The sequence below is a fragment of the Paroedura picta genome, chromosome 7 (assembly GCF_049243985.1).
Source record: "Paroedura picta isolate Pp20150507F chromosome 7, Ppicta_v3.0, whole genome shotgun sequence".
In the NCBI taxonomy this organism is placed as follows: domain Eukaryota; kingdom Metazoa; phylum Chordata; class Lepidosauria; order Squamata; family Gekkonidae; genus Paroedura; species Paroedura picta.
Window position 1 is genome coordinate 88,818,077 of NC_135375.1, and position 19,139 is coordinate 88,837,215.

General features: G+C 47.0%; 1 protein-coding gene across 5 annotated transcripts in view; it reads right to left on the reverse strand.

Moving 5' to 3' along the window:
* LOC143841253 (paralemmin-1-like) overlaps positions 1-19,139 on the reverse strand; it is a 294,808-nt gene that overhangs the window by 81,421 nt on the left and 194,248 nt on the right. For 4 of the 5 annotated variants that reach the window (XM_077345332.1, XM_077345330.1, XM_077345328.1 and 1 more), the window contains one exon: positions 7,053-7,133. Coding sequence is in view for 2 of the 5 variants with exons in the window: in XM_077345328.1 (XP_077201443.1) it covers positions 7,053-7,133 (81 nt within the window). In the remaining 3 variants the exon portion in view is untranslated. Of the gene's footprint in view, positions 1-7,052; positions 7,134-7,286; positions 7,324-19,139 lie in introns of those variants that run through there. The other variant, XM_077345333.1, reaches the window with a different exon arrangement.

The following is a 19,139-nucleotide window of genomic DNA, read 5'->3' on the forward strand; positions in this document are numbered from 1 at the left end:
TTAAAACTGGGGGTGGTCTTCTTTCAAGCCCCTTCCTCAAGGGTCCAATCTCAGAAGCACAGCTGAAGTTGGCCTGGTGGGTTGGAGACTAGAGATGGGCAGAAGCAAACAAACAAAAGTAGTCTAGCTTGTGGTTCATGGCATGTCTTGTTCGCAAACCATGGACCATCATGAACTTTTAGCTGCCTCACAAACTGGTTCTGTTCCTGGTGAGGTAGAATGACCCCCCTCCAGCATAATTTCCTAGGGGCACTTGGGGGGCATAACTTGGACCCCATAAATCAGATTCTCACCAAACGTGGAAGGTAGGTAGAGGAGAATCAACTTGAGATAGCTTGAAAGTTTGGTGTCCCTAGCTTACACAGGATCTGTTCTATACACACCTGTACCTCTCAAAATGAATGCTGCGGTTTTCCACTTCTTGCTCAGCCATGCTGGCAACAAAAAACATTGGGGGGGAGGGGGGGAAGAAAAGCATTATTTGAAATGTGCCTCCCCTGAAAATAGTTTCTTCCACCAGCCACTCTGGTGGAGAAATTCCTGGCCTCAGACGAGAGATTTTCCCAACTTACCCCAGCCCTTCTATTCACATGCTGCAATGAAAAAGAAGGTCCCATTCTATCCCCCACCCATGGAAGGGGCACCTTTGCTTACTGTTTCTTTCTTCCCCAGCTGCTCCAGCAATCTGCAAAGCAATGAAAGCTGGGCAAAGTGAAGCTGCATGCCTGTGATTGCACCCAAATCCCAAATGTGTTCCCAAAAAAACCCACCAGGTGACCAGTGGTGGGGAGATGGGAGATATCATTTTGACAGGCAGGTTCAGGAAGTTCAGAAGTGTATAGAACAGATCCTGTGGAAACTTGGAGGGCACGTAGATGATTATCCAGGGAATAGACAAGATTCATTGTATAAATTCGTGAACCTGCTTTTTTCAAAATGACCAAGGCTCAGGAGTGCATAGAAAGGATTCTGTGCAAGATAGAGACATCAAAAATCACAGGGGACCTCCTCCAGATGCTCCAGTACATGCCCTCCAAATTCTGCCCCCCTGTTGCTGTGATGTACTGTAAACATTTAGATTGAGGGGAGACAGTTTGTCTGGAAATGTATCTGCTCACAATCTGATACAAAACTTCACAAACAGCTTGAAAGTCTGTGGATAGTTAGAGCTGGTCGAGGTGCCATGAAATTGACTTTACATAGCACAACCCAGCCAAGATTCATCACAAACTTTCATTTGTGAGTCAGCTTGTGCCCATCCCTAATGAACATCCCGGTCGGCTTACCCTGGAGGAGGGTTAAAAACAGTGCATAGGGTGGGGTGGGGAATAAGAGTGCCGGTGCCAGCAAAAGTAAGAGACAAGTGAGGGAACAGTCAGGGGCAGATACATGGGTGTTGTTTTCTAGCCTGCAGGAATGACAGTTCTGGGTGAGACATTCCTGGAGAACTGGGGATAGAGACTGGGTTTTAAAGACAGGAGGGACCTAAGCGGGATGCAATGTCGTAAAGTCCACCCTCCAAAACAACAATTTTATCCAGGAACACTGATTCTGGGAGACCTCCAGGCCCCATCTGGGGGTTGGCAGCCATACTCAGGGAAGTAAAGTCTTAAACCACTGATCCTCAATACATTGCCTATGGGCATCATGGCACCTGCCAAAGGGTTTCCCCGTGCCCATTTGCTTCCTCCCCAAGCAGATGCTCCCGGCTTTCTTCTACCTCACTGAGCTCAGAAGGCCTTACCTTTGCATCAGAAGGAAGCATTTGTTCAGAAACAGCTGCCTTCATTACAGCAGGATGCCAAGCCTGGAAACTCCCAACATGTTGTGACTGGTTCCTGCCAACACTATGGAAGCCATTTTGTGGAGGGGCCCACTCCCTGTATTCAGAATTCTAAAAGTTCCCACGGGTTCACCAACACTGGGGATGACCGCCTCAGAACTTGCAACAGGCTGTTTCCCAGCTAACAGGTTGATGTGGGAAACGGATTTGGAAAGGGTAAAAAACACTGTTACAAATGTAATTCTCAGGCCAGAATACCCATGCCTTTCGCCACAGCAGAAATGTAGACTTTCGTGAAGCCCAAGCAGCATCTGTCAGATCTGCAGTAATAATACATCCATCTAAAACCTTGTTCCACATCCCCAGTTTTTTCTCAATCGTTTCTATTGTTGAGGCCATTGGATGTATCTGAGAGAGCAGTGGTAGACATCCTTTTAAGCATTACGTAATGTCTTCTGTGGAAGATATATAGTACTGTATGAAGTGTATGGGTTTGATCCTAGCCAGCTGAGGCCATGGGACATTCACAAGTTCCAAGAGGAACCAAAAATTGGAGTGTCTACCTGACGTGATGACACAGACATGTGATGCCATAGGCCTCCCTACCTCTGTCCCTGGTGCCTGGAACCACAAACTAACTAGGGAAAGCCCACATGCTTATCACTCCACCTGTACCTCCAGTGGAAACCCCTTCCATGTGAATGAGGGCACCCAACAGTGGCCCTGCCCAATTCCTTGAAAGCTTAGAGGAATTAAGGGTGGGCACCATTATGTCTGTGGGCACCATGTTGGAGAAATTTGCTCTTGTGGACCAATAGCCCAATGTTCAAGAACCTATGGGTGAAGAAAGCTCTAGTCTATTAGAATTCTGAGGGCATCTGGCTTGGTTACCACCCCCTTGCTCTCTTCAGTAACAGTGGACAGGCTGACTCTTCCAGGCTAAGGACCTCCCATCCTGAATAAATGTGAGAATAACTTTAAGCGGCAGCCCTATTACTGCCATGGAAGCCAGGCAAAGTGTGAAGGAGAGACATGATTTGGAACGGCTGCTTGGAGAGCATCTGCTGGGAGTCTGGAGATGCATATCCCTCCCTTATGACACTATCCATGTCTACCATGGGAAACACCCTGGCTGCCCTGTAAAGCAGCTCTCAGCTGGTGACGTGGTTTGGCAACCCATCCTTCAAATGAGAGAAAATTATATCTTCGGCATATCTAACCTAATGCGAAAGATATTCCTGTTTTTTTCATTGAAAGGACTAAAGTATTCATGACCATTAACTATGGACACACAGATATCCCTTATCTGATATTGCTCTGAGATCCCACACTACCAGTCCTATACAGATCACTGAAGTCTCTGGGCATAGAAGAGTGTAGGACAGTGCTATTTAAAAAGGCATAGAAAACGACAAACTTGCTTGGGAACAGCCAGACACGACAAATGAAAGACTGTATCCATGGGTCATTGGATATTGCATCATAGTCATCTTGGGTTCTCTTGTCTACGGAGGAAAAGCTGGGCGTGAGTGACTGCTATAATGTTTGATATACTGCCATGTATGCATGTAAACCGCAGAGAGGCACTGGAGGTGCCAAGTTCTGTTTCTCCACCTCGAAGCGCAATCTCATGTGCTCTTGTATTCAGTCTCCCAAATACCCAACACAAACATTCTCTCTGGATCTCACTACTGCCCAAGGGAAATGGCAAGTCTGGGCTCTAGAAATGCAATCACGTTCGCCCCTGATAACACAGGAGTCAATAGTATCCCTGGTGTAGAACTGTGCTGACAACGATAGAGCATTTGCTTAGGCCAAAATTTAAGTGTATCAGGCCTAGCTGAAAAAACAAAGCTCAGGTGGCCAACAGAATACAAAAGGGGATACAAGTGGGGGATGCATGAGAAACCAGTGGGAAAGAAGAAGTCCAATCCTCATGCTGGCCTGAGTTATCCTCCTCTCGTGCTCAGACTTTGGACTATGAATTGCCTGGGCCCAGCAGTGAATCCCCCATTCCAGTCTCCTGCACAGGAAGAACTGAGGAATGGGAGGAAAAAAATGGCTCCATAGGAATGCCTTAGGATTTCTCCCTAATCTCTATGGTCTTTTCCACAGAGTTTATAGAACATTCCTACAGTGTTATCTAGAAGTGACTTTGCATTCTTCTCAAACTCCCCCTCCCCCTCCCCCACTGGCCAGATCTCCTGGCATTTATCTGGGCAATGTTGGGAACTCCATCAACCCCTCATCAATGCCTTTTCCCCACACCATTCTTGTGTTGCATGGGCTGCTTCTTTCCTTCCCACAAGGCTCCTATTACTGCTGTAGCTGTTCTCGCCTTCCTACCCCTTAATTTAGGTCTCCTCCTCCCTAACTCTCCCATCACCATCACTGCTTTCTTTTTCCTTCCTAATCAAACCTTCCACTCGTTTTCACCCCCAAACCAGCTACCACCAATAAGCCAGCAAATTTTATTGAAATGGCTAACCAACTCCAAAGTGGCATTCTAGATCTTGTAACTTGCACCATAACTTCTCAATTTTTAAAGTCGCTGCCACGGTTGTCTCCGCAACAGTAGTTTGTGTGCTTAGTATCTTAGTATTTTGTGCAAATCTGGATTTCCAGCATATGTAGATAGGGTTGCCAACCTCCAGGTGGGACCTGAAGATCTCCCACTATTTCAGCTGATCTCCAGATGACAGAGATACATTGTCCTGGAAAAAAAATGGCAGCTTTGGGGTGTGGATACTATGGCATTGTTGCCAGTTGAGGTTCCTCCCCTCCCCTAAGCCTGACCCTCCCCCGACTCTACCACCAAAATCTCCAGGTATTTCCTTATCCAGAGCTGGGTACCTTATATTCCCCCTTATCTCTTGCTGCACTCCCTTGTGGTTGGTCTTGCTTTTCACGGGCTATGTGCGTTCTGCATTAGATATGTGCCAAGAATGTATCTGTGCTGCTGGGTTTGCCCAGGAGAGCTGAGGCTTTGTGTTTCTTGTGAAAGGAGGCATCATGCAGCAGTTTTTGGTCAAAGCATAGTATACAAATTTAACTATTCTTGTGTGTTAAAAAATATCTATATCCCAGCTCCTAACTTTGGACTCCAAGTGGCTAACCAAGCAAGAGCAAGTTGCAGACACATTAAAAAAAAATCTAACAGTCAACACAATAAAGACACACCCAGTTCTGTCCAAACAATTAACTCTCCATCGAACACCCTGTGAAATAAAATCTCCCTGCCTTATTATAAGATGCCTGACCTACCTACACAGCAGATGCAAATAAAACATGAGAAAGGTTTCCAGAGGAGTTGCTGCATCTATAAATCATGGAATGCCTTTCCCTGGAGACTCACCAATGTCAGAGTTTAAACGTCTTCTTGAAGTAGCATAAATACCCCACACCCATTTCAGTTAGTTCCCAAAACTTGGGGAAAGGCAGGTAGAATGAGGTAGCTTTAATAACCCAATTGCTACTGAAGGTATCCAGCATTTTGTTTTCTCATTTGAACTTTTGGGAAGATGAAAAATCCAGTCATTCTGGTTAAAAACATTTTTAAAGTTAAAAAAAACTTTTCTCCCCACTGGGGATGGCAAAATGGTTTGCAGCATTGCTCTCCCCTCTTCCGTTCCATCTTCACAGCAGGACGTAGGTGAGAAGTAGGTTAAGAGAGAGTGACCGGACCATGGCTGGCCAGCCAGTGTCTGGGCAATGTGAGGTCTGGGTTCTTCCACATCTTCATTTGATGCTCTAACCACTACACCACCCTGCTGAAGGGTATCGCCATGTAGAGGAAGAAGAAGAGCTGGTTCTTATATGCTGCTTTTCCCTACCCGAAGGAGGCTCAAAGCGGCTTACAGTCGCCTTCCCTTTCCTCTCCCCACAACAGACACCCTGTGGGGTGGGTGAGGCTGAGAGAGCCCTGATATTACTGCTTGGTCAGAACGCCTTTATCAGTGTTAAGGCCACCCAGCTGGCTGCATGTGGGGGAGTGCAGAATCAAACCTGGCTTGTCAGATTAGAAGTCCGCACTCCTAACCACTACACCAAACTGGCTCTACGTCTGTTCTATAATATCTCAATGTGAGGATGAGGCAACAGGAATCTTTGTTGGGGGACAGCTGTGTTCTCCCTCCCCCAACACAATTGTAGCGCAAACTGTGGCGTCCCAGATGCCCATGGACTACAACTCCCATGAGCCCCTGCTAGCATTCCCTCATATAAAGTATCAAAATACATTCAAAGGAACATCTCGCGGGCGGTGGGACCAATAAAGATATCAATCTACTTGTAAGACGCGCTGAATGCCTTTAGCTTCCCGTTGCCTTGGACACAGTCCCAAGAAGGCTTGTTTGAGCCTCGGTGCATATACACATATAAACCCTTATTTGTTTCTTACACTTCTGTCCCACGCTTCGTCAGAGCAGCTTCTGTGGGTCTCCCAGGAAATCTCCTAATCAAACACTGACGGGCTGAGAACTGCCCTACTTTTTAATAATACCCCCCACACCACTCCCCCCCCGCCCCATATATCAAGGTGCCCAACAGAACTATGTCTGAGGCACAGGTACCCTGGAGGCGATACAAGGCACATCTGGATGAATGAGATCCAGGTACACAAGATAAGCACGTACATATTGATACACAAGCTTATGCACAATGCCTGCCTATACATGCCCTGTATGAAGTTTTAATGTGCCAAGTTATATTTAGAGCCACACACATTCTTCCTCTATCGAGCGTACATCTCCGAAGGCATCTCTCAAGTCAATCTGCACGCCGATTTATATTTCAGCTAATACATCCATGTGCTTCGATATGTATCCATGTGTGCACCCATACGCACAGAGAAAAACAAATCACGTAGTAGTGACTCAATACAATCGTCATGAGATAAATAATAAAAATAATCTAAAAAAAACTAAGCAACTGCATAGCTGGAAAAGAACCGTTTAAGCAATGCAGCGAACACGCCCAAAACCACAATCATCGCATTCCGTGGGCGTGTGATGAATAATGCATTTGTGGCAAAGCATGCTTGCGACCGGACCCCTCCCGACCTCTTTTCTGCCCCGTCCTTTGCAGGAACCAGGCATGGGAACGGAGAGCCACACACAGAAAACAGGTCCAGGGAGTGGGAGCTGGAAGAGACAGGCTCTGCCCGCACAGGCTGCTTCATGTCGGAGCAGGTTCCTCTTTGCTCGCCACTCTGTGATCTGCATGCCTAATCGACCCCAGCAGCTCCGGCCAAGCCACCGTCAGCCCTTACCTTAAAATGCTGCAGCTGAAGTATCTGTTCCTCCAGCTGTTGCCTCTTCCCTTCTATTTCGGTCTGCCTTTTCCTTTTTTCCTTGGTAAAGGAGGGGGGGAAAGAGAGAGGGAGAGAGGGAGAGAGAGATGAGAAATTGCCTGTCAAAAAGGTACAGATTGGAAGGCTTTTCCCAAGAAAAGGATGCACGAGGAGAGCCCTTCTGCACAGACAAATTCATGCCAGCATTCTCACCAGCTTCTAGGTCGGAGGCGACGCACACCCAGCAACTGAGCAGCGATAATATGTCAGCTAAGGACTAGCTACTTGTTCGGCAAGGGAGAGAAGAATCCCCCCCCCCCCCGAGCTATGGGAACAGCAGCAGAGAGCACTGTCCTCGGGGGAAACAGCAAGCACAATACCTAACAGGAGAGTTAAAGGAACCAGCCCTGTCGTACACAAGGTATTGCTTGTGTCTCTTGCAAAGTGCAGAAGATGGGCTATGCAAGCCGGGGACCAGGAAACAGCCAGCAAAGAGTGAGGTCACATCAGTGGCAGAACAGGGGCAATGGCAAAATTATTTTGAAGGGCCATGTAGTGGTTAAGAGTGTCAGAGTAGCCTCCAGGAGACCCAGGTTTGATTCTCCATTCTGGCCCGGAAGGTTGCTCCCACAGCCATGCACTCCTTCCGCCTGACCTACCTGACAGGCTTGTTGTGAGGAAGGAATGATGTAAATTGCTGGGGGTCCCCATCAGAGAGAAAGGGAAGACATCAATGAAATAAATGTGCCACTTGAACTTGACACATGCATATATTATTGTAAGCCATGCCAAGTCCAATTGTAGGGGGAAGGGTAGTGTATCTATATTATATATAGATACATGTGTGTGTGTGTGTGTGTATACACACACACATATAATTTTTATGCTGGCCCTCTCCACCTGCAGGCTCAGGGTGGTTTACAATAATAATAAATACAGTTACCCCCTTTCTTAAATACTTAGAGCAGGCTTTCTCAACCAGGGTTTTATGAAGCCCTGAGGTTTCTTGACAGCCCTAGAAGAGTTTCCCAAATGGGTGGGAGTTAATGTTTTATATATTTTTTAAAAATACTTAAACATTTCTTGGGTGATATGACTAACAACAACAACAACAAGCCTTTAATAGCATATAAAAGTACAATATAAGGAGGGAAAGTGCAAAAGGATCCACTGCTAGAGAAATCAAAGGCAAAGATCATGCTTTAGAGTAAGACATAATACGTTCACGAATTCTCATGGCAAGATATAAAAACTTTGCAACTGGTTCAATTATATCAGGGTTCTGGGATGTCAAAAGAAACTGAATCTTACGTTCATCCGAATGATATGACTATATATGGTCATGTTGACCCACCCTCCCCCTCCCAAAATGGCCAATGATGGGCCTGAAGGGGGTGGGAAGGGGAGGGGCCCTGGGTGGGCGTGTCCACAGCTATGCTTCCCAATTCTGCACAATTGCTCCACTTCTGGGGTTTCTTGAAACCTGAAGAAAATTTCAGGGGGTTCTCAATGGTAAAAAAAAGTTGAGAATGGCTGACCTTGATAGCCCCCGTGAAGGCAGAAAGGCAGGTTATACATTTTGTAAACAAATAGATAAAACATATTTTCAAACTCAGGGAAGGTGCCACTGGTTTGCCTGCACTGCCACAACACCCGTCCTGTTCTTCATACATTCATTTCCTCCGTGCTCTTCAACTAGAGGGAGTCCCAAGTTTGGGAGAGAAACTTCAACGTGAACACAAGGAACAGGAAATACGCTTGAACTGCCCACTAAGACTGAAGAGCTGTAATGTGGAGGGATGCTTTAAATTACATTTAACAGGCAGTTAAGCTGACATATTTCAAGGTATCAAAGTGAGTGATTGCTCCAGGGCTGGTGCTGAACCAGTGGCACTAGTCCAGGTTGTAGTGGGCCCCTTCTCCATGCTGACTCTGTCTCCTAGCTGCAAAGGAAAGGCTGCAGGTCCAGGTGGACATTCTCTCTCTCTCTCTGACTTTCCATTCACCTTAAACTCTGCAGATCCGAATGACCTCAGAAGACTGGGAGGGAGGGAATGCCACCCACCACTCACACTGTATCTGCAAGCAGAAGAACTGCCTATACAGCAGTCTTCTCGAGGTCTGCAGATTTAGATCTTATTGCAGTCAGAAATAACCCCTTTGCCCCTACAGAGTCTTACTCTCCATAATTTCAGATAAGCTCAACAGATGCAATATTTGACCACTCAAAGAGCTTGAAATGCTTCCAACTATAACGCAGTCTCCCAACTTCTCCCTGTATAACATGCAGATGAGACTGGGACTGGCTCCATTCCTTGAACTCCACTTTCAGCTTCTTGGCCGACCTCTCGTTGTACTCATCTACTGTGCTCTAAGGAGTCTCTGAAGGGAAACAGAGGACTGCGGAATTACTGAAGAACCTGGAATACACAGGACTATAAGCCATGCCTTCAGAGCGCCTGGTTATAAAGGAAAGCTCCTTCTGGTGGTACCAGCTACATCCAGCAAACATGAATGGTGCAACTGGAGATGGCTTCTTGCATACGGATGGAAATAATGAGGCTCTACATCAGTCCACCAAGATTGTGGTGGCTGGTTGCTTCCTTTATGACCATGCAGAACATAGATCTCCGAGAGATGGTTATAAGGAAGCCCCTGTGTGTCCCCTGTGCTACTACTAAAGCTGATCAGCAGTGCCGCTCCAAAACTGAGGGAAGCACTTATGCAGGAGCAGAATTCAAAGAGTTTGGAAAGAAGAAAGAGCACCATCATCCTTTGTGTCTGTATTTTATTTATTAGAATATTGACACCCCATTTCTCCCTTGAGGCTCAAGGCAGATCCTGCCATGGAGATTTATTATTTCTATTTACTGCATCTTTATAAAGATCAAAGTGGCTTTCAAAGGCAAAGGGTGGTTCTACCTAGTCAAACAGCACAAATACCACTCTTTGTGGAGAGGTTTCTGCAAGTCACGCTGCAAGTTTGGTGCCTCTACGTCAGGGGTAGTCAAACTGCGGCCCTCCAGATGTCCATGGACTACAATTCCCAGGAGCCCCCTGCCAGCGAATGCTGGCAGGGGGCTCATGGGAATTGTAGTTCATGGACATCTGGAGGGCTGCAGTTTGACTACCCCTGCTCTACGTCAACCTCGCCCCCATCCCCCCCCACACCCTCCAAGCCCAGAAAAGATCGAAAGGGGGGGAAATCCCCATAGACTTGAAAGGCACGATTGGTTTCAATGGCACTGAATCAATTCGGCTAATCAAACTACATTAAGTGATTCAGAGAAATAGATTTGGACCAAATAAAAACAATCCTAATCTTCATCTCCTAGCATGTACCCACTTACAACCTCTGTGGTGTGTGGACCGTTTTTGTGCTGCTGGTTCCCCATATTTTCAGGATGGCAAATATTTTGGTTAGTAATGGGAAATAATTCCAGTGGTCAATCTCCAAACAGCTCACAGAAGATGCTTTTTCAAAAAACCGACACTGATACTGTTAAACCATTTTATATACGTTACTATTCATTCCATACTTTTCTCCTCAATGGGGCTCCAAACAGCAAAGATCATCATTCTCCATTCTTCCATGTTATCTTCACAATAACCCTGTAAGGCAGGTTAAGCTGAGAGAGTATAACTAATCCAAGCTCACCCAGAGAAGCTTGTAAGACGGTGGAGGCGGGGGGATGGGGGACCTGGGTCTCCCTGATCCTAAGCCAACACCGTAACCACTAAACCATGCTGGCTTGAATTGGTGTCATTTTTATTTCTACTACTAGCTGCAAAGCCCGTTCGTAAGAACAGGCTGTGAAAGGGCCCTCCTGCCCCCCCCCCCCCCCGGCAGCTCTGCGGCTAGCCCAAGGGCCGCCAAACACAGCCGCTACCTTTTCGAGGGGGTGAAAGTGCTTGGCAGGCCGCGGGCAAACCTTCCTGACCCCCCTCCCCCCGACAGCTCCACAGCTTGCCCGTGGCCCGCCAAGTGCAGCACTTCCTAAGCCCACTTCCTAAGAATACTTGGAAGGCACCAGAAAAGGTGTCAATGGGCACTATGGCACCTGTGGGCACCATGGAGACCCCTATTTTAAAGAGAACAGTGCCTGTTGTCCCCCCTCCCATTTCTTATCTCTCCTCTACCCCAATGGCCTCTCAGTCCTCCCTTTGCCTGTAAAGGGAGGCTATACTCCAGGTTTCAGGATCACACAGCCTCCTTAGTAACTACATCTATTGAATATTGGGTGCGTGGATGTGGAGGGAGTAACAAATACTTGCTGATGACATAATTGCGTTTAATAGCTTTCTTGAAGAACAATATTCTTCAGAAATGGCTGCATTCCGCGTAGTGGAGCCCCCTTGCTGTGCCATGCTTCAAAGGAAAGCAAAATCCAAAATGCCTGGCAATGCTTACCTGACTTTTGTAAGCTTTTACCCTGCCAAGCTCTTAGCACGGAACTTAGAGCCCCTCAAATTTGTGATTCACTGAAAGCTTTCAAAAAGAGAAGCTAATGTCTTGAAAGCACTGCAGAACGTTCCGTCTGGGGCAATGGCTTCTGTGCTCCTACTTAATTAGGTATTTGTATTTCCACCAGCTGATACCAGACTGTTAGTGGGATGGAGGTCCAGGGGGTTCACTTGAGAGGCAAAGCTATCTTCTGTGATTTAGTTTTCAGGCCCCATCTGGCTAAATGGGGGAATTGTAGGAAAACTTTGATTCACACATTACCCAGAGCTAGAAATGAGCAAAACAACAACAGTATTTTTTTTTGGGGGGGGGATTGGGTATATTGAACCTGAAAAATATTGGTATCTCTGAATCTCAATACCGATATAATATTTAGATTTCATAAATATTCAGAAATCCAGAATTTTTTTGGCTCCATTATACCTTATGGAAACCATCATAATGGTAATCAGAGATTACAATGGACCATTGATCTGGGGGTATCTAGAGCTCTGGAGCTGCTGGTGCCTCTCCTCAACCCCCCAAGTTTCCAAAAGATTGGACTAAGGACTCTAATTCTATGGGCCCCCAAAACAGCTGCCCCATCCTTCATTATTTCCAATGGAGCCTTGAAAAGAATTTAAAGGGGCTGTGGTCCCTTTAAATGCCTTCTACAAGCTTCAGCTTCAGCTTCAGCTTCAGCTTCAGCTTGGAACAAACTCTGAAGGCATTTAAAGGGCTCATAATCCTTTTAAATGCCTTCTGCGAGTTGAGTTCACCTAGAAGGCATATAAAAGGTCTTGTCATGCCTGCACCCTCAGATTTGGCACCAGGGGTGCTCCAGAGGCAGCGGATCTTCTGGAGGCAGCGGGAGTCCCAACTACCACAGACCAGGAGCAGCCTCACCACCAGAGGATGAGCATCTTGGGCCCAGCCAGGCTGAAACTCATGTTTTGATGTTCCGTTCTCTCTGATTTTGACTATGGCTTGTTACCTGCTTGGATGACAACTTGGCCTAGGAGACGACCCTTGGCCTAGGAGAAATGGTGAGAAGAAGGGACTGCACAGGAAGTGAAGGAGTTGTAGATGTTGACCTTTGACCTCAATGTGAGAGCACCAAATGTGGCATCACCTCCCTGTTGACCTTTCTCCCCTGGCCAGGGACTGTCTTCAAATCTCCAGGATTTTCCTGAACTGGGGCAAATGTGAGGCTGTAATGGTGCTGAGAGCTCTATCTGGGTTTCCACACAGGCCCCGTTGGGCCCATTGCAAGATAAGAAGGTGGTGGTGGTGGTGGTGGTGGTGGTGGGGAGGCTAAAGCCCCTTCTCCACATGCACTGCAGTCCTGATCTGGACACCACATGTAACCTCCCTGTCTGGCAGGTTGAACTGAGAAGCAGAGTGAGATGTTAGGACACTCACACTCTATCTGCTTGCTTAAACTCCTCCCTTGTTGAGTCCTTTCTTTGAAAAGGCAACACGGCAGAAGACCTGATGTGACAAGTGTGTCATAATTTACCTCTGAAATGTCTTAGTAAGGAAATTCCACAATATCAGGATATGCTTTAAAAGCAGGAATTGGGGGAACTTCCGTGAAGTATTCAGACTGGCTGAAAATGAGCTGGGTGCCGATACTCAACAGACTTGCCCGTTACGGCAGCTGTGCATCAGCTACACACCAATGTGCAACTGTGGGAGGATTCAGGTCATGGTTGATGTAGCTTCTGGACTCATCCATCCGTGCAGAAGGCAGATCAATTGCTGTTTCAAACTACAAAGTGAGTCTAATTTTAATCCCTCCACTATCTCACATTTGAATCATGTGCGGGGGTGTGACCACTTTGGCTTCTCCATGTGCCTAAACACTACAGATGGATGGTTGTTCATGCCATTGCCCAGTGATGAGGTTATGAGATTCTATCCTGCTGTAAACACTTGGATTCCCTGAACCAGGGGTACTGATTGCACCTTACAACGAAGTTCCTATTCAAAGCCATTTTCATAGCATCACAGTTTGCTCTTGGGCGGGAGGGGGAGATGGAGTTGCCGTGCTAATGTGGAGTAAATACAAGAACGGGGGCACAAACAAAAGAAAATTATAACGTGCGGCATTTTGCTGACACTTACACACAGTAATTGCAGACAAGTGAGTTCAAGAAGGGTTATCGCTTCTACATTAAAGGACTGTTTCTTCTTACCACAAATAGTCATAATATACTATTAGTTGTATCCCTGAAAGACGAAGTGTTGAAGCACTGAAAATTATTTTAACTAGTGCCCCCCCTCCCCCCCCCGCCTCCCAACAGGCTCAAGGGTTTTCTTAAACAGCAGGAACAAGCAACCGTCTGTTGTTGTACGAGAGAATCTATCTGACGCTTTTCAGAATCAGTACACAGCCCTTTCCTGCAACTGGGTATCCTATCTAAGGAAAAAGCAGAGCTGGTATGATGTCACGGTTAGAGTGCTGCATGACAGCAAGGTCTGGGAGACCTGGGTTCAAATTCTTACTCTGTCATTAGGGTTGCCAACCTCCAGGTGGGACATAGGGATTTTCAATTGATTTCTAGATGCCAGAAGTAGGTTCCCCTTGAGAAAATGGATGCTTTGGAGAGTGGGAGCTCAGGCATTATGCCCTGCCAAGGTTCCTCCTGTCCCCTCTGTGAAGCCCCCTTTTCCTGGTTTCACCCCCAAATCTCCAGGTGTTTCCCAATTCTATCTGCCCTGGAAACTTGGTGGGTGACCTTAGTCCAGTCACACATATTGAGCCCTGCTTGACTCACAGGGTGGCTATGAAGAAAAAATAGAGACAGGGAGAATGCTGTAAGACACTTTGGGTCCTTGTTTCTACTTTAAGGAACACTGCAGAGAAACTGCAATCCTGTCTGTAACATTTTTTGTTTGTTACAGAATCCCAATAAGAAAAGACAAGGTAAATAAATTAACCTTAAAAAAATGGGAGGGGGAGTCTCAGTGCACCTGGAAGATTGTTGCTCTTCTCTGTGGACTAGCAATGCAAGTCATCCAAAGTAGCAATTCGGCCATGAGTTTTTGTTTGCATGTTTAATTGCTTCACCGCGGCTACTTCGCCCCTGCGCATGTGAGCCTTTGCTCTTCCAGTCGCAATAGACTAGGAAACTATAATGGGAAAAGACTCCTGCCAGTCTTTACAACAATGACGGCTGGCACTGGATGCTCCCTGTAGATTGTGATTCCAAGGCTCTTTGGCCATTGTGAACAGGACACAATAGGCGCTACGACATTGGCAAGGAGAGAGAGAGAGGGAGAGTGGGGGAGAGGGAGAGAGAGAGAGAGAGAGAGAGAGAGAGAGAGAGAGAGAGAGAGAGAGAGAGAGAGGGGAACTATTGGATTAGGGGAGTAGATCTCTAAACTCATGGTTTTTCCCTGGCATCATTCTTTTAGTTATTTACTGACTGTAAACATAAAGACGTCCATTTTTCTCCCATCCTGCAAAATATATTAATAGATTGTGACTGAGTCCTTGAAGCCACCCTTCTCCAGACTGCCCTACAAGGACTTGAATGCTTCAATCTTGTTATTGTTTTGTTTGACCTTCCTTGTTCCTCGAGCCTCTTCAGAACCAGTGTGGTGTAAAGGACACTACTCTGGAGAGCCACGACAAAAACTGAGTCCTCGGCTATTTTGTCTGAGGAAGTGTGCCTGCACACGAAAGCTCACGTCTTGAATAAATCTTTGTTGGCCTTAAAGGTGCTTCTGGACTCAACTTTTGTTGTGCTACTTCTGACCAACTTGAATCTATCTTTCTGGAGAACCATGTTTGATTCGCCACTCCTCCACAGGAAGCCTGCTGGGTGATCTGGGACCAGCACAGTTCTTCCAGGGCTCTCTCAGTCCCACCTGCCTCCCAGAGTGCCTGTTGTGGGGAGAGGAAAGGAAGGAGATTGCTGGGAAGGAGGGGGGCGGATCAGGGACTGCAGCCGAGGGCAAGGGGGGGTTATGTGGTGGAGGGAGGAGGGAGGGAGCCCCCGCCAGTGCTCTTGCCACCCCAAACAGCTCGAGAAGTGGCTGTCCGGGGTGATGCGGGGAGGAACAGAATCCCCACCAGTGCTTCCACCCCCAAAAAGGCCCATCAAGGCCTGTGGAGGCTTCAGCGGGCCTTTTGGGGGATGCAGGGGAAAGCGGCGTCCCTACCAGCACTATCCCCCACTGCAAAAAAGCCCACCAAGTCTGCGGAGGCCTCAGCAGGCCTTTTGGGGGGCCAAACGGAGGGGAGGCCTCAGCTGGCCTACTCAGGGCAGGGGAGGGGGCCTAGTGCCCATTATATTGTTATATACAAGGGGATTTGTTGCAATTGCACTTAATAACTTGCCTGTAGACTTGTATTCTGCCTTCAGCTTTTGATGACAGACATGTGTGTGGTCAGATTTCTGCTGGACACCCCCCCCCCAACACACACACACACACACACACACACCTCCCCAGTTTCCTCTATGCTGTTCAAACAGGGGACTCGGGGGGCTGCATTTTATTTGGGGTAGGCAGAAAACTGCCACACAAGGCCCACTCAGTTTGCAGATCTTGTTACATAGGAGTTGCTGACTTTACCCTGTGCCCTGCCAAGGTGATTTACTTCAACACAACCACAACAATAAAGTTCAGCATATCCTAGTAACAATCCTAGGATCTACTGTGTTGGGGGGAGGGGGAAGACCCCCCCCGGCTTCCTCATTGGAGCCCCTCAGCCTCACTCAGCCTCAGCCTAAATTAAGCTTTCAGGGCTCATCATTTGTCTTCAAGTAAGGATCAAGGAAAGACAGGTGGAGGTTCTCAGTACCTTCCTTCTCTTAGAGGGGAAAAATTTTTTTTGGGTAGAATCTGCCCTCACATTTTCCCCCCACTGTAAATCTTGCTGAATTCTGGTTGGGGTGGGGAGGGAAGGGAGCTGCCTCACAGAGAACGAGGAGGGGAAAGTAAACCCAAGAAGCAAATCTCTGCTTTTGGCCTCTGTTGTCCTCCTTGCTTTTCTGAAGAAAGGGAAATGGCCTCCAAGGGCACTTTCCCCCCTCTGCAGATGTCAAACTGGCCTCTATTTGTGCAGAGTGGGAGCCTCCCTAGGACATGTTTCAGGAACGTAATCTGCATACTGTAGTAATGTGTGAACAGGGAAACGCCCATGTTTCCCACACGAGAATGGCTTCTTGTCATGCAAGCAAATGGAAACCATACCTGCATGGGCAATCCAGGTGCTGCCCTGTTTACACGTTACAGTGATAAATTGTGAAAATTGTGTTCCTGAAATGTGTAATCGGCAAGTTCCCAGACCACACAAACTGAATTCCAAAGTGATGCCTGCTGATGTGTGGTGCAGAAACTATGAGAAGATGTGTCAATACTAGAAGAAGAAGAGTTGGTTCTTCTATGCTGCTTTTCTCTCCTCGAAGGAGGCTCAAGGCAGCTGACATTCACTTTCCCTTTCCTCTCCCCACAACAGACACTCTGTGAGGTGGGTGAGGCTTAGAGAGCCCTGATATCACTGCTCGGTCAGAACTGCTTTATCAGTGCCGTGGCGAGCCCGAGGTCACCCAGCTGGCTGCATGTGGGGGAGCAGGGAATCAAACCTGGCTCACCAGATTAGAAGTCCGCACTCCTAACCACTGCACCAAGCTACGGAGTGTATGCACATGTAGAAGAAAATACAAGTGGCAGACTTTTTGGCCATTGCCTCTCAACACATTTTGGCTGCGCACCCACACACAAGGCAAGACCTAACACGTTAAATTTTATACACGTTAAATTATATCCTACATATGAGAGCTTCCGCCATGTTGGGATTGTTTTTAAAGTCTTTTAATGGGTATTTTAATGGGGATAAGACTATTGTGACCTCACACGAGCCTACGGGGAGTGGCGGGAAATAAATCTAATTAATAATAATAATAATAATAATAATAATAATAATAATAATAATAATAATAATATACAGGCTACGACAGGGTAGTGGTTAGAGTATGCATGTTGGCGCCAATTCCCATTCTGCCACGAGACGTGCTGGCGGACTCTGAACTAGTCCATATTTCTCAGCCCAGCCTACTTCAAAGGGACACTGGGAGGATAAAATAGAGGAAGGGAGACCCACAGTATAGGCTCTCCTGAGCTCCTGGGAGGAAGGGTAGGATAAAGAGACAGCATATTAGTAAAGGCTGAAGCATTAGGAAGGTATCTCGAAGCATTTACTCATCTTATACTTATAACTCCCACTTATGAAGTGAATGTCAGAGAGAATGCATGGCAGGGGACTGCCCGTCCATGCTATGCAGAATATTCCAAGAACCTAGCCAAGACAGATGGATAACCACACTTTAAGGCAGTCAGCCAACCTCCTTGCACACACCTGTACACCGCTCTCTTGTTCGTGCAGCCATACACACCTTGCTGTCTCCCTTTAGCGCCCCCCCCTGCATTGATTTCTTCTCCTCTCCCTCCCAACATGCAGAGAGGCACTTATTCTCTCCACCCCTGAACACGCTGCTGGAAACAAACTCCCATGAAGCCTGACTGCCCAGTTCCAGCAACATGCATTCTCTTCCCTGACACCAAGGGCACCAAGAATTCAATAGTCCTCATCTGAAGAATTTTCCCAGGCATCTCTGTATATTTGAGGAGGATGAAGTTGGTTCCCAATTCTTTATTTGCACTTCCTAGTTTCTTTATTTGTGAATCTCACCTCAGCCATTAATGACAGATCAAAAGCTCTCTGCTGTGAACATGTGTGTTTGGGTATGAATTGGGGTGGTCTAAACCAGGGGGGGTAGTCAACCTGTGGTCCTCCAGATGTCCATGGACTACAGTTCCCATGAGCCCCTACCAGCAAACCTTATTTGTGCAGGGGGGATCAGAGAGTTTTAAATATTTGAGGTTGGATTCACATGTCCACATGATGCTGCCTTATGCTGAATCAGACCACTGGTCTGTTGAGGTCAGTACTGCCTATATGAACTGGTGGGGGCTCTCCAGGGTCTCAGCCAGCGGTCTTTCCCATCATCTACAGCCCGATCCTTTTTAACTGGAGATGCCAAGGACTGAGCACAGGGCTTTCTACATGCAAAGCAGAGGCTCTTCCACTGAGCCATAGATCCTTACTTCACAAGATACGGAGTACAAACTTCAGCCTCACGCCTGTTAGACCACTGCATTATTCTTATTTTATGAATTAGAAAACTGAAAACAGAAGAGAACACTTCTTTTCCTGCTGCTTCCATTGGCCACTATTGTCACATTTCTGGCTCCAGTCCTAAGAAGATTTTCCTGATTTTCCTGGGAGTTAGACCCACAGAAGAAATAGGACTGGTTTCTCAGTAGACCCTCCAAGGATTGCATGCCCTCTTCCCCTCCCCGCCCTCCCCGTTTCCTTATACCAGCCTATCTCAACTGTTTTACCACTGAGAAACTCCTGAAATATTCTTCAGGCTTCGAGAAAACCCAGAAGTTGAGTGATCATACAGAGTATGGTTGGGAAGCATAGCTGTGTACATTAATTTACTCCCACCCATTCAGGAAATCCTTCCAGGACCATTAAGAAACCCCAAGGTTTTAAGAAACCCTGGTTAATAAAGGCTGCCTCATACTACTGAAATACCAACTAC